The sequence below is a fragment of the Sardina pilchardus genome, chromosome 1 (assembly GCF_963854185.1).
Source record: "Sardina pilchardus chromosome 1, fSarPil1.1, whole genome shotgun sequence".
Classification (NCBI taxonomy): Eukaryota; Metazoa; Chordata; class Actinopteri; order Clupeiformes; family Clupeidae; genus Sardina; species Sardina pilchardus.
Window position 1 is genome coordinate 22,540,798 of NC_084994.1, and position 13,013 is coordinate 22,553,810.

Here is a 13,013-nt window from a genome sequence, read left to right on the forward strand (position 1 = left end):
GACCATTCAAAGCGAAATCAGTCGTTTTGCGCACAACGTTATTTTGAGAAAATCAACAATAACAAACTTCCGGGTTAAAATGTTGAATTTCACGTTTTCGCATAATTCGACTGTATACAGTCAACAGTTTCATATCGTGAACGCATTTCACGGAAAAACATACGTTTTGACTGTTAAACCCGGCGAAGATTCAACACATTTGCTGTCATTCCCATTGTGCACGCGCCGCTTAAAAAGGTGATTTCTCCTCTTCTGGCATTTCATGACAGGAGAACCATGTCAACTTTGGATGCAGTTATCTTAGCGATAGTTTGTGTAATACCCTCGATATACATATCGTTGGAAAGCTTAGTTATGGCCGTTCACGTGAGCACAATAACTTCATTTAATAAATTTTACCGAAACGACTGGTTCCGCTTTACAGGGTCACATATGACTTTAAGCAGACATTCACATCCCCAACTGGTCACCACTATAAAAAACTTTGCAGAAGAATTAAGGATGCTTATCACAATTTTATGACTTTATAAACCTCATGGTTTAGATATAAAATATAACCTAGACATTCTCTGATAACTTTAATTATATTTTGTGTAGGCCTACTTTGTTTGCTTGTTTGTTTGCTTTGTTTGCTTCCCAGCATGCATTGCAAATATTAGTTTTGAATTTTTAAACAATGTGGTTGGGATATTTTAGCTTATAGGCTAACCTACTCCACTGATGTTTTGAACAACAACATTACCAGATATGACCATTGACTTAGTAATTTATTAGGGGGGAAATACACCGTAGTCGTGAAAGTATTAGACCTAACCGGGTATAAATACCCAGCTAACTCTTCTAGATTTTAATCATCTGGACGTGATCATCAATCTCCAAGCCGCACCCACAGGTAAGCTAAATAAATGTGTGAAATGAAATTCTAGACGTAAGCTTAATTGCAAATCATTACTGTATGCCAATTACTGCTTACCAACGTTGACAGCTGTTTCACTCACATCAATAGTAAGCTATCCTAACGCCACACGCTCGTGACAGATTGACTTGGGTGATCTCCATGGCGCAAATGCTAAACGGTGAACTGGTAGTTGGGTGAAATTCGATTTTTCCTCTTTTTACGTCGCAGTGACAAAATACGTTTTTTAAAAAGCTCTGAATCATCGCCGGGACGTTATCTTGTTTGTTGGGAGCAGTCTCAGCCCTTATTGCCACCAGATCAGTTAAACGGATCCAAAACAATTTTGGACCGATGTGCGTTTGGACGGCGGATCAGGTCCACTATTCAGATCCGTGCCGGATGTCGTGGTAGGTGTGTTTTGCTATCTGGGACGGACCTGGACGAGTGCAAGTTCATATCTGCCGCAAATCCGTCAAACAGATCCAAAACAATTTTGGACCGATGTGCGTTTGGACGCCAGATCAGGTCCATTATAAAGATCCGTGCCGAATGTTGTGGTACATGTGGCCCAGTTCCGTCCCAGTGCAGTTTTGCTATCTGGGTCCCTATCTCTCTCTCCCACTTGCTTCCTGCCTCTCTCCACTGTCTTATACAAATAAAGAAAAATATTCCTTAAAAAAAAAAAAAAAAAAAGCATGAGCATATCACTCCAGTCCTCGCATCCCTCCACTGGCTCCCCACCTGTAAGCTAAACTGCCATACATCCAAAACACCTGTTGGACTAAAGAGAATTGAGTCTGATACATTAATTTTATTTATTTTTTTAAGTATATTTTTTGGCCTTTTTGCCTTTATTAGTATAGGACAGTGAAGAGGTAGACAGGAAACAAGTGGGAGGGAAAGATGGGGTGAGATCAGGATATGACTACAGGCTGGATTCAAACCTGGGTCCCCGCGGGCACTCGGACCCGTAAATGGTACGGACGCTGTAGCCTGCTGCGCCACAGCGCCCTCCCATGATACATTCATTTTAACTAAATGATGCCTTGAGTGCTACAAATATTCTAAAGTGTAAACAAACAAACAAAAAAAGTAATCTTATTTGGTTTGACGGTAACGTAAGGGTTAAGTTATGCACGGTCGTTGTGAAATCTTAGCGCGCTGTCAATTCCATAGATCTAAAAGACGTTGAGAATCTATGCTTTGTACACAATTTGGGCATTTTAACACAATATTCACATATTCGGTCACTGTCGATTTGATCTCCAATCAAGTAAAACTCGAGTAAGCCAGCCTAAATGGTCACAAAAATAATCTTGCTGTAAATTCAAGCCTTCTTTTAACATTTATTCATTTTCATATGGAACCAAAAACACACAGAGAGCATGCAAACTTTCAAGGAATTTAATAAAAAACATCAAAGGAATAATTTACAAACACCTGATCATCGTTAGTTTACATGGCAGGATTTGATTTCTACTGGCTGGCGAATGTGTTGTCAAGGTATAGCGTACCTAGCAACCGGCCAACAGCAGCAGAATAAATAACAGGCGTACAGTGCACCTGATATAAAGTCAATTTTCTACAGACTGGAATGCTCAGAAGTACTAAAAATGTACCTGAGGTTTGAGGGTCATGAAACCGTGCCCAGATATCACATTTCGAACTCTACAGAACCAAGGTCTTCGCAGATGTGGTGAAATTCTGAGCTATGCCCGTAGACTTCAATGGAACAGTCGCCGCCTCTGCTCTGCGTGAAGGACGATTTTGACCCAAAATCGCTGCTCATGGTTTTCCGATGTCCACTGTGACGTTTGTGTAGAGGGGGTTCTTCTCGACACTCACGACTCTGTACTGCAGGGAATTGAGACCGTCACTGTTGATGGTCTGTCTAGTGCGACTCAAGTTATTGAACCTGCACCAGAAGCAAAGACGACACATTTAGGGAATGGTGTATGTGTGTGTGTGGTTAGGTGTGTGTGTGTGCAGTGTTTCCCACAGATTAGAAAGCAATGTGTGGTGGTCGCCCCATGTCTGACTCAGGGGGGGGGGGGTCGGGGGGGTGTAGGTGTAGGTCTACTGGTTGGACTGTTCAGTTTCCCCACATGTGTTTTGTTTCAAGGTAAGCTAATACTTTTTCTCCTTGGGACAGGCCCTTTTAAGTCTAGGAGTTGAAAAACATTGGTATTGAGATGGTCAGTCAACTTGAATGCAAGAGTTTTAATCAAATGTCTGCAGCATAGCCTACTAATGATGCTAACCGGAATTAACAGTCATTTAGCTAGTCGTCTTCTCTGCGTCATTGCGTTCACGATTGTGAATGTTTTATTTGGATTAAATGTGCATGTCGAGGGCGGGTGTCTATTGAGCGCGCACGAGAGCAAGCCAAGGAGAATGACTGAGTTTACTTCAACTGTTTGGTAAAGTTGCACGCATAGTCTACAAAAGTCCAGGGATGATCTCGTTGGTTTTCATGGAGACAGACGCAGTGTGCACGGAAGGGAGGGCCTGTGTGTGTGTGTGTGTGTGTGTGTGTGAGACAGACGTGTGAGTGACAGAGAAGGAGAGCAGGTTTTTCATGTTTACACCAACATTTATTTTGATATAAACATAAAAAATGGAATGAGACATAAGAAACTACAAATTTGACTTGCTTCGATGTCGCAATACATCATACTTTCATAAAGTCATGCAACATACTCTACCTTGTCTGTGGTCATCATTATTTGCCTAATAAAAACATAGCGTGCGTGCAACAGAGGAAAAGTGCTTTAATGTTGCTTTAATGCAGACTGCTTGTCACTCTTGCCCAATAATATTTAAAATTTAAAATATACTTGCACATTAGACCGCGTAGGTGGCACTGCATAGAGGTGTGTGTGTGTGTGTGTGGAGAGAGAGAGGGGGTGACTGCAGTGTGTGTGTGTGTGTGTGTGTGTGTGGAGAGAGAGGGGGTGACTGCAGTGTGTGTGTGTGTGTGTGTGTGTGTGTGTGTGGAGAGAGAGAGGGGGTGACTGCAGTGTGTGTGTGTGTGTGTGTGTGTGTGTGTGTGGAGAGAGAGGGGGTGACTGCAGTGTGTGTGTGTGTATGTGTGTGTGTGTGTGTGTGTGTGTGTGTGTGTGGTGACTGCAGGACTCACCTCTTTGGGTTGGGTGCGTTGTGAGCCTCCCTCTGGTGTTTGATCATCCGGCATCTTCCTGTTTGGCTATCAGGCCTGGAGATGGACATGCCCCTCATGGAGAGCCTGCAGCGATGACAAACAGCACGCTTTATTCTGTATCTGTGTGTGTGGTGTGGGTGTACTTTGTCTGTCTTGTTAGGAATGTTACAGATTGAATTCAAATAAAGTGTGTGTTGCAGTTGTGATTATTATGAATGTATTGTGTGTGTATATTGCTGCTTGTATTGTGTGTGTGTGTGTGTGTGTGTGTGTGTGTGTGTGTGGTGTGTATTCGTGTCTGACTCCATCTTGTCTACCTTTTGGAGACGTCGTCGTCTTCTCCTCCCCAGCCCCAGTAATTGTTGGGGTAGCCGTTGATCTTTGTGAACTGCTCCAGGCTCAAGGCTGTCACACCGCCGAAGATCTGAGCGTATGGCAGCCTTGCAAGGGCAAATTCAATAACAACACATTCAATAGCATATTTTAATATATTGTGTGACATTTTTAGCTAGAAGCGGTAATCTTAAATTTGCAATGGAAGAGTTCAGATGCACCGTTAGGTAACACCGTTAGGTTCATCTTCACAAATGTGTTCTTTTTTAATTGTTTTTTTTTTTCCATTTCAGCATAGGATCCTCGATTCAATCCTCTCAGAATAGCCTTGAGCATTCCTGATGAACTCAAACAGACAACACATGGAGGTACAGTACATCAAAGTGACTCTGCTTACCGAAACCCAAACTTGTCCACAGCCACAGAAATGTGCCTGGGTTGACTGTAGCACTTGTAGAAGTTCCGGTCGTCCATGGGGACGATGTCCACATCACTGAAGACGAAGCAGTCGTAGTCGTACTGCTTCCTGGCTTCTGCATAGCCCACGTTCATCAGCATGCCCCGGTTAAATGTCGTTTCTCCATACTGCAATGACACACACACACACATGCACACACACACGCACACACACACACACACACACACACACACACACACACACACACACACACACACACACACAAACTGCAATTACACACACAACCATGCATCACACACCTGCATGCACATGCACAAAGACATATGATTTGCTTTGAGGAAGATGTATTACAATGGTTTTCAACCGATGTACCAAGGCAAAGTATTATCAACAGGTTTTCTTTTCTCAGTTTGTAATTTTTACTTGATCCTCATCTTCACCTACTTTACACACCATTGCTTAAAAACACTTCCTCATTGGTCTCATATTTGTACAAACTTTTTTTGACAAAAATGTCATATAGGTCTCAAAGAAAGACTCCAAACTCCTTTGGATTAATTGTGGTGAGCAAATAGAAAACATCTATTCACAATTAATTATGTGTGTGAAATCACTTCTTAAACAAAAAGGATACCCCCTCTGTGTTTCCTTTTGCAAGTGAGGCCAAAGCATAGACCTCTGAAGTTGGCCTACAAAAAGGACCCAAAGCTGCCATCTTTGCACATAGAAGGAGATTCGGGAGTTAATTGAAGTTAAGTGCCTATAGACCTCTGAAGTTTGCCAAAAAAGCCACCATCTTTGCCCAAATAAGGAGATCCGGTATCTTGAGATTTTTTCAATGGGAAAATAGCATAGGCAGTTAGCTTCAATTAACTCCCGGATCTCCTTATATGGGCAAAGATGGCAGCTTTGGATCCTTTTTGTAGGCGAACTTCAGAGGTCTATGGCAAGTTGCATTGTAAGTTAGCTCTGGGGTAGCAAAGTCTGTGTGCCGTCTTCACCTACCGAAGATCACAGTATCCACTAGACGGCAGTGGACAAAACTGTATAGCGAAAAACATCTGCATTTCCAATGTCATCATCCCGCGAGAGTTTAACAGGTGCGATAATTCAAAATCCCCATGTTATTTCCCCATAAAAAATAAAAAAAAATCTCAAGATACCGGATCTCCTTATTTGGGCAAAGATGCCTTTTTTTTGTAGGCGAACTACAAAGGTCTATATAAGTTATGGATGTTTAGGCCTGCACATGATCCTATCAAATTGCCCATTTGATCCCTGCGTCAATTTGGAATGTCAAATGACACACCCATTTGTTTCTAATAAGCAGAGACCCACTGCACCCCTCGATAGTTAGGCTTAATCTACTGCCATAGATAAACAAAAGCAACTGGAGCCAACAACAACAACAACAACAAAAAAAAGGTGTCAGTTTCACACACAGATACTGATAGAAACTCGTCTTGTTGACACCAAACCACATCTCAATTGAGAGTGGGTCGGGAAAGAGTACACCGACTTCACTGAATGCACTGTTCTATCTGTCGTTAGAATATAGCCTAAAGCTCGCCTGATGCTGGGTGATCAGCGATTGTGATTGAGTGCCCGGGTTTTAGGAACATGGGAAAAGGGCCTCTTGCCCAGACAGCCCTGCAGAGCCTAAGGTTTGTATGGGTGTTCCCAGGCTGGATATTAACACCAAAGATCCTTCATTACTGACAAGATATAGCAACATAATGCATCTCTACGGAAGCAAAATTCGAACAGTTCCTGTCTGCTTAAAGAGGCGTGTCGCAAAGTGGTCATAGTGGGATATCGATCTCTGTCAGATTGGCAAGCAGTTCAGTTCAAATGTAACATCACAAACAGAACGCAGAAATGTTCGAACGTTTGCGCCTCTCACTCCGCTTTAACCCTCTCTGTTAACACCCAGGGGCTGTAGTTTACTATTTCAGGAAGTGTGTGTGTGTGTGTGTGTGTGTGTGTGTGTGTGTGTGTGTGTGTGTGTGTGTGTGTGTGTGTGTGTGTGTGTGTGTGTGTGTGTGTGTGTGTGCACTTCTGAGAGTGCTGTCTCGTTGGTATTTGCCTTTCCCAAGTGTTCCGTGTCCATGTTTCAGTGTTCTAATACAGAAGTCTGCGCCTGAGTGTAGTGTACTGAGGACTGGATGACAATCCTCAGTATGCTACATTCATGCACATCTTTATCTCTAGTATTTTACTGCTCCTTCAGTCATGTCTGTCTGTCTGTCTGTCTGTCTGTCTGTCTGTCCTCTTATCTCAAATCACCATGTGGCACTGTCATTATAATCGTGGCCTACTGGTTAGGGTTCTGCTTTTATCAGAAAATTATTATGAAAATATGAGCTCATCCAGTCCACTAATAGGAAGAGTGAAGACACTTAGTCTTTTTTTTAAAGAAAAAACTGCATTTTATCAGACTCACTACCCCATTTTTAAGCTTCCATGTCTCAGAATATAAAATAGATACAAGCTTAAATTGATGCACGGTAGTTGTTGGGTATAATATCAGTATTGACATAAAGTATGACGCAAATCCAAGATGGTCAGGTGGATTTTTTTTCTAAAATCTGTTGATTTGGCACAGAATTAAATGTCTTGCTTTATGCCTGATGCATTGACACCTTAAGTCATTCAGGGTGTGTATATAGTCCACAGGCTTGAAACAACAAAATTAGCTCATGGCATGGATTATGGATGGATGTCACACTTATGAAACAATGCTGCAGAAACGCGAAAAAATGACTTTGATATGAGTAGGCTATCATATGAGTTCCTGTTGATGATGACGTGTAGCCCAGTGCAAGATGGAAATAATTTGAAGGAATCTAGTAGCAGTCTTGTAAATAGTGACCCACAGTCTTTGCAAAATCCTAATCTGAGACTGGCCTGTGACTAGACTGACTAGAAACTCGATGAATTGTCTTTAGATGTGAGAGGGTCTGAGACTGTAGTCTTTCAAAAAATCTTTTCCAAATCTTTGCAAAGTCTGTCAGGTGTCAATGTACGGTAGGCTTTAGATAAAATGTGACACAACGCCAAGCTGGTTACCTGATTGATGACATAGATGGCGTACTCCTGCTGCTGTCTCTGCAGAATGGGGTGGAGGTAGTGGAGCCAGTACCTGAGGTGGAACTCGCGGTGTCTAAAGGGGATGATGATGGCCACCTTCTGCCGGGCGACGCAGTCCTTGGGCCACCAGCGACCCCCTTCCATGACCTCAGGGTTGAATTTCTGCACCGCCTCTAAACTTAGCGAGTGTGTGAAATTTATGGTCAACGGACCAACTGGCAGAGAGAGAGAGAGAGAGAGAGAGAGAGAGAGAGAGACTAATTAATCTCTTACTTTAGTTAATGTATTACAAAGAGTTTTCCACTGACTAACATATTATCCAAATAGGCCAGCAGTCATTTTGATTTAATAACTACATCTATAGTTTAGGGATTTGTTTTTGTTTTCCCTCAAAGACTGCTCTATCTGCAATCAGCCACCTGTGCATTGACGTGGTGTCCTGCATATTGTGTAATGCTGGATCACACCACGTGTGATTTACCATAAAAAAAAAAAAAAACTGAGGAGCATATTCTGGTGTGCGGACTTGTGTGTTCTTTTTCCTAACATAACGTTTGTCTGTCCAGCACCCAGTTTTCATCGCTTTTGGATGTGTGTGCACTTGAACTTTTTTTTGGCTTTTATGCCTTTAATGATCGGATAGTAGAGACAGACATGAAGTGAGTGGGAGAGAGCATTGGAGTGGAATCCGGAAAGGACCTCGGGATGGGAATCGAACCCAGGTCGCCGGTGGTGCAGGTGCCCCAGCCAGTCACGCCACTGCTGGGGCCATGCACTTGAACTCTTTTAAAGGTCAGTTATTGGCCACTGTGGGAAATCTCCCACCTAGAGTTGACTAGTAAACAACATAAAAGGAACATCAAACAAAAACTGGAACCTACTGTAGTAGGTCACTCTTCTATATTCATTGTTGATTTTCTGTAGAATACATCTAAACTATTTCAAAAACAGAACTGAATTTCATTAATTGGATTGCATTGGGTTCAATGCAATGGGTTACTTTCTATATCACCGTCGTCAACCTGCCCATTTGGATGTGTCACAAAATTGTGCTGTCGATGTTTACTTGTGTTATGTGTCTGTGTACTTCCTCCTGAGTTGATGTTTACTTTATAAGGCGAAGATTATTTAACCATATACGTTTATCATGGATATAAAAGCTGTAACAACCTCATTTGCATGTGAAAATATGACTTTGCCGCAAATTTGTGCCAACTGTTTCCCAGAGACCGGGGAAGGGATCTCATAAAGAATATGTGGACTGGGGCTGTGGCATTCTGGGAACATACTGAGTCATCACTATCTAGTGAGCAACATTTAGCTAGTTAAGATAACTTATATACTTTTGTTGTTACTACAAGAGTCAATCTTAAACTTAGTTTACTGGAAAGAAAGTTGATTGAATAATGTGCCTTATAGTGTTAAAGTTAAATAAAATAAAAAGGGCCCAGGGCAGCAGATATTTGTTACACTGAAGGGTCATATCATATTTTTACAGTGATGAACCAGGCTGGGCCTGAGTTCACCAACACAGAGAAATGGGAAGACGATAACTCATATGCAAACACGCAGGTGGCAGGCCCCTTTTTAAAAAAGCATATTTGCTTCCTCTTATTTGAGTATTCCGCTGTACTCAGGAACACCAGGGAAACTACCTGAACCTGTTACCTGCCTGAGTCTTTTGCCTGTGCTGTAAACCTTTTTTACGAGGGATTGGGATTATAACCTCCCAAAATGTCAATGTTATCGATATCAATCACGTTCTTATTGGTACACAGAACTAGTGTTGGTGAAGACCACATCTTGACTTAAATGACCGGTAATACTCAAGGCAATGAGGACATTCTACCTGCCTGACTCTATGGCCTGTTAATAGCTGGGATGATCGGAACTGTAACCGGCAACTGAATTTCAATCTCTACAAATCAATCAATTCCTTCTTGGCACACAGGATTAGATTTGGTGAAGCTGTTGGGGGAATACAGACACTAAAGCTGCAGGTGTGTACAGTATGTTGTGTGGGAGTGCTGGTCCCTGTAAGTGTCCTATAAAGTTGCTTTTTGAAGACTTACCCAAATGTGGAGGAGTTTCTGGACAAGTCTCTCTTGCCACGCTGGGTGCTTGCGTTAATGTTTCTGATGGCATGTCGTCCACGCTCCCGTTGCTCGGCAGCCTGGTGATGTTTAACAGTGGCGTGTAGAAAAATGGCACAAGCGACAAGGTCTCCTCGGTGTACAGGATGTAGACCAAGGCGATGAGCAGTTGGGCGACCCCGAGGACCGTGACGAGGGCACAGAGCCGTCCGAAGCAACCAAACGAAAAAGTCACGCCTGTCATACCTAGTGAAGCCGTGGAGTAGAAAAATATAGAAATAAAATAAATAAACGTGAACGTGCCGCTCCTCTACGGACTCTCAGTCCCATGTCCCAGTCACGGTCAACTTTCTCGACATCTGCACCTGCGGGAAACAGGTCACATATCCATCGGGCTCTCCGTACGTGTGTGTGTGAGAGAGAGGGAGAGAGGAAGAGAGAGAGAGAGAGAGAGATTGTATTCACCTGCATTGTAGGAGTCATCTATCTGCGTGGCCATCCTCAAAACCAGTTGGACAGGCCCTGGGACTGGCCTTGGCGGGTGGGGCTCGTCACAAGCATACATGCATATCAGTGTCACACGCACAGACACACACGTCAGAGGTACACACACACACACACACACACACACACACACACACACACACACACACACACACACACACACACATATACATACACCAAAGCCATCGATATCTCAAAGTTGAGACACTACCATTGACTCCCGTACGGCACATAAGTAATATATGTATTATGTATGAGTAATATAAATGATGTATGTGGAAATGCAGTTTATAGTAATTTTCATCGAGTATTTACCGTAAATATTAATGCGATCACTGCTGTCAATCCCGTAGTAAACCAGGGACCAAGGGAACTACTGAGGCTACCCACTAACCACGTGACCGCTCTAATCTGGCTTTAACATGGAAGTCAACGGCTGTCGCAACTAACACACACACACACACACACACACACACACATACACACATGCCAACACATATGTGACCTTTCACAGCGAAATCAGTCACATTGTCCAAATTAATGCATTAACTTTGGTTGTAATCATTATCATTTTGTCAGGGCATTTTGTTTTAGTTGGGCTTGAATTTCAAAAAGCCCATTTTCGTCTTCTCATTTCACCATGTGGACAGTTAACAGGATTTTTTTTTTAAATTACCATATATCATTCTGTATGTGAGGATCATTTGTCCAAAATGTGATCTTGTTGCTGAGTTTTTGTATTGGAGATATATGATTTTTGGAAAATAAAGAAAGGGTCATTCCGTGTCAAATCACCCAGTGGCGGAAAGTCTCCAAACAAATCTGAAAAAAAATCACAGGTGTTTGTAGACTAAACCTATGCATAACTCTTAAATATTATAGCTGGGTCATTCTACGTCAAATCAACTGCGCGCACTTGCACCTCAAAAAAAATCTGAAAAAAATACCATGCGTGCCTATGTTACCCAGGAGACACTGTAAAATGTTTTTTTGCTAAGATCAATACTTTTCAAGTAACAGCCAGTTTTACGGTAGGAGGGGGGTGTCAAATTTGTTGTGCCTCTTTTTTTTGTCAAAGTTCACAAGCTCAGGTGGCCATACTTAATTTATTTGCATATTTTATGCAAAAAACTCAGTGCTGTTACTTTTACTAAGAATAACAGCACTGAAAGCCATGCAAAAAAATGAAATAGTCCCTTGAGTTTGACCAAAACATTTTTTGAATACTTTCATTTGTGTGTTATAGATTCTGTGAAAAAAAATCCTAAAAAAAAAAGTTTATTTTTGGAGGTTTTCAACTAGCAAATTTCACTCATTCGGCAGAATATCCCATATAAATTTACCCCACCCACACACACACATACATACACACACACACACACACACACACACACACATGTACACACACACACACACACACATATATACTCTCTTACACTCTCTCTCTCTCTCTTTATCTCTCTCTCTTTGATTTAAATTTTTTGGAAACAGTTTAATTTGTTTGAATGTTCAATGTTGTGTAGCTCTCTCTCTCTCTCTCTCTCTCTCTCACACACACACACACACACACACACACACATACACACATACCCTCTCACACACTCTCTCTCTCTCTCTCACACACACACACACACACACACACACACACATACATACACACATATAGGCCTACACACATACCCTCTCACACTCTCTCTCTCTCTTTCTCTCTCTCTCACACACACACACACACACACACACACATACACACACACATGCACATACATATACTCTCTTACAGGGGAGCTACACCAGACGCGTAACTGAAGCGTTCCGTTCACGACGCATATGTTGCAGCCAGTCGCAGCAGTTAATTATCACTGTAGTCAATGGAAGTAGCTACACCAGACGCAACAGTGGCGCGTACATTTGAAAAAAAATAGACCCATCTTCTAAAATGGATTTTACGCGTCGCGAACGGAACGCTTCAGTTACGCGTCTGGTGTAGCTCCCCTGTTACACACACTCTCTCTCTCTTTCTCTCTCTCTTTCTCTCTCTCTCTCTCTCTCTCTCTCTCTCAGACACACACACATACACACATACCCTCTCACTCTCTCTCTCGCTCGCTCTCTCTCTCTCACACACACACAGACAGTTAAATGAGACAGCTTTAGTGGGGCCCAAGGCAGAGGGGGGGCCTTACAGTAAGAAGTTTAGATTTTTTTTTGTTTTGCTGCTGTTGTTGTTGTTCAACTAAATGTCATGCGAAATATTGATCTAAATGCAAGCTTAACATATTAGTTCTTATGAAATGGTAGGCTTATATTATTGTTGTATTCCAAAAAAGAAAAGTCTACTCTGTGAACACCCCTTGAGAAAAGCACAAAATTACTTTTTTGATTCCACGGTGCAGTGAGAGAGAGAGAGAGAGAGAGAGAGAGAGAAATGTCAGGCATAAGGACATAGAGCCTGAACAGTTTGGTGTGGGACATTCCATCCCTCTAAGCAACCTTGACTGTAGTGTAGTGTAGTCTCTT

General features: G+C 42.3%; 1 protein-coding gene across 2 annotated transcripts; it reads right to left on the minus strand.

Moving 5' to 3' along the window:
• Positions 1-2,288: 2,288 nt before the first annotated feature.
• On the minus strand, positions 2,289-10,407 carry LOC134085084 (beta-1,4-galactosyltransferase 1-like). 2 transcript variants are annotated; one of them, XM_062539923.1, is made up of 6 exons: positions 9,972-10,407; positions 7,879-8,114; positions 4,789-4,976; positions 4,376-4,498; positions 4,038-4,142; positions 2,289-2,747 (listed from the first exon to the last, which is right to left on the minus strand). In XM_062539923.1, exons 1-6 carry the CDS (start codon positions 10,234-10,236, stop codon positions 2,684-2,686), a joined length of 981 nt encoding a protein of 326 aa, XP_062395907.1. In that variant the 5' UTR covers positions 10,237-10,407; the 3' UTR covers positions 2,289-2,683. The 2 variants fall into 2 exon arrangements, with proteins under 2 accessions (XP_062395907.1, XP_062395906.1); XM_062539922.1 differs by having other exon boundaries at positions 2,289-2,813.
• Positions 10,408-13,013: the final 2,606 nt, after the last annotated feature.

What these genes read in the sequence shown, in the direction of transcription:
- LOC134085084 (XM_062539922.1), bottom strand. Translation starts at nt 10,236, where the DNA reads ATGACAGGCGTGACTTTTTCGTTTGGTTGCTTCGGACGGCTCTGTGCC. An exon ending in AGAAACTCCTCCACATTTGG is followed by an intron (nt 8,115 to 9,971) that starts GTAAGTCTTCAA and finishes TCTCTCTGCCAG; the next exon opens with TTGGTCCGTTGACCATAAAT. An exon ending in GACGACGACGTCTCCAAAAG is followed by an intron (nt 4,143 to 4,375) that starts GTAGACAAGATG and finishes TCATCGCTGCAG; the next exon opens with GCTCTCCATGAGGGGCATGT.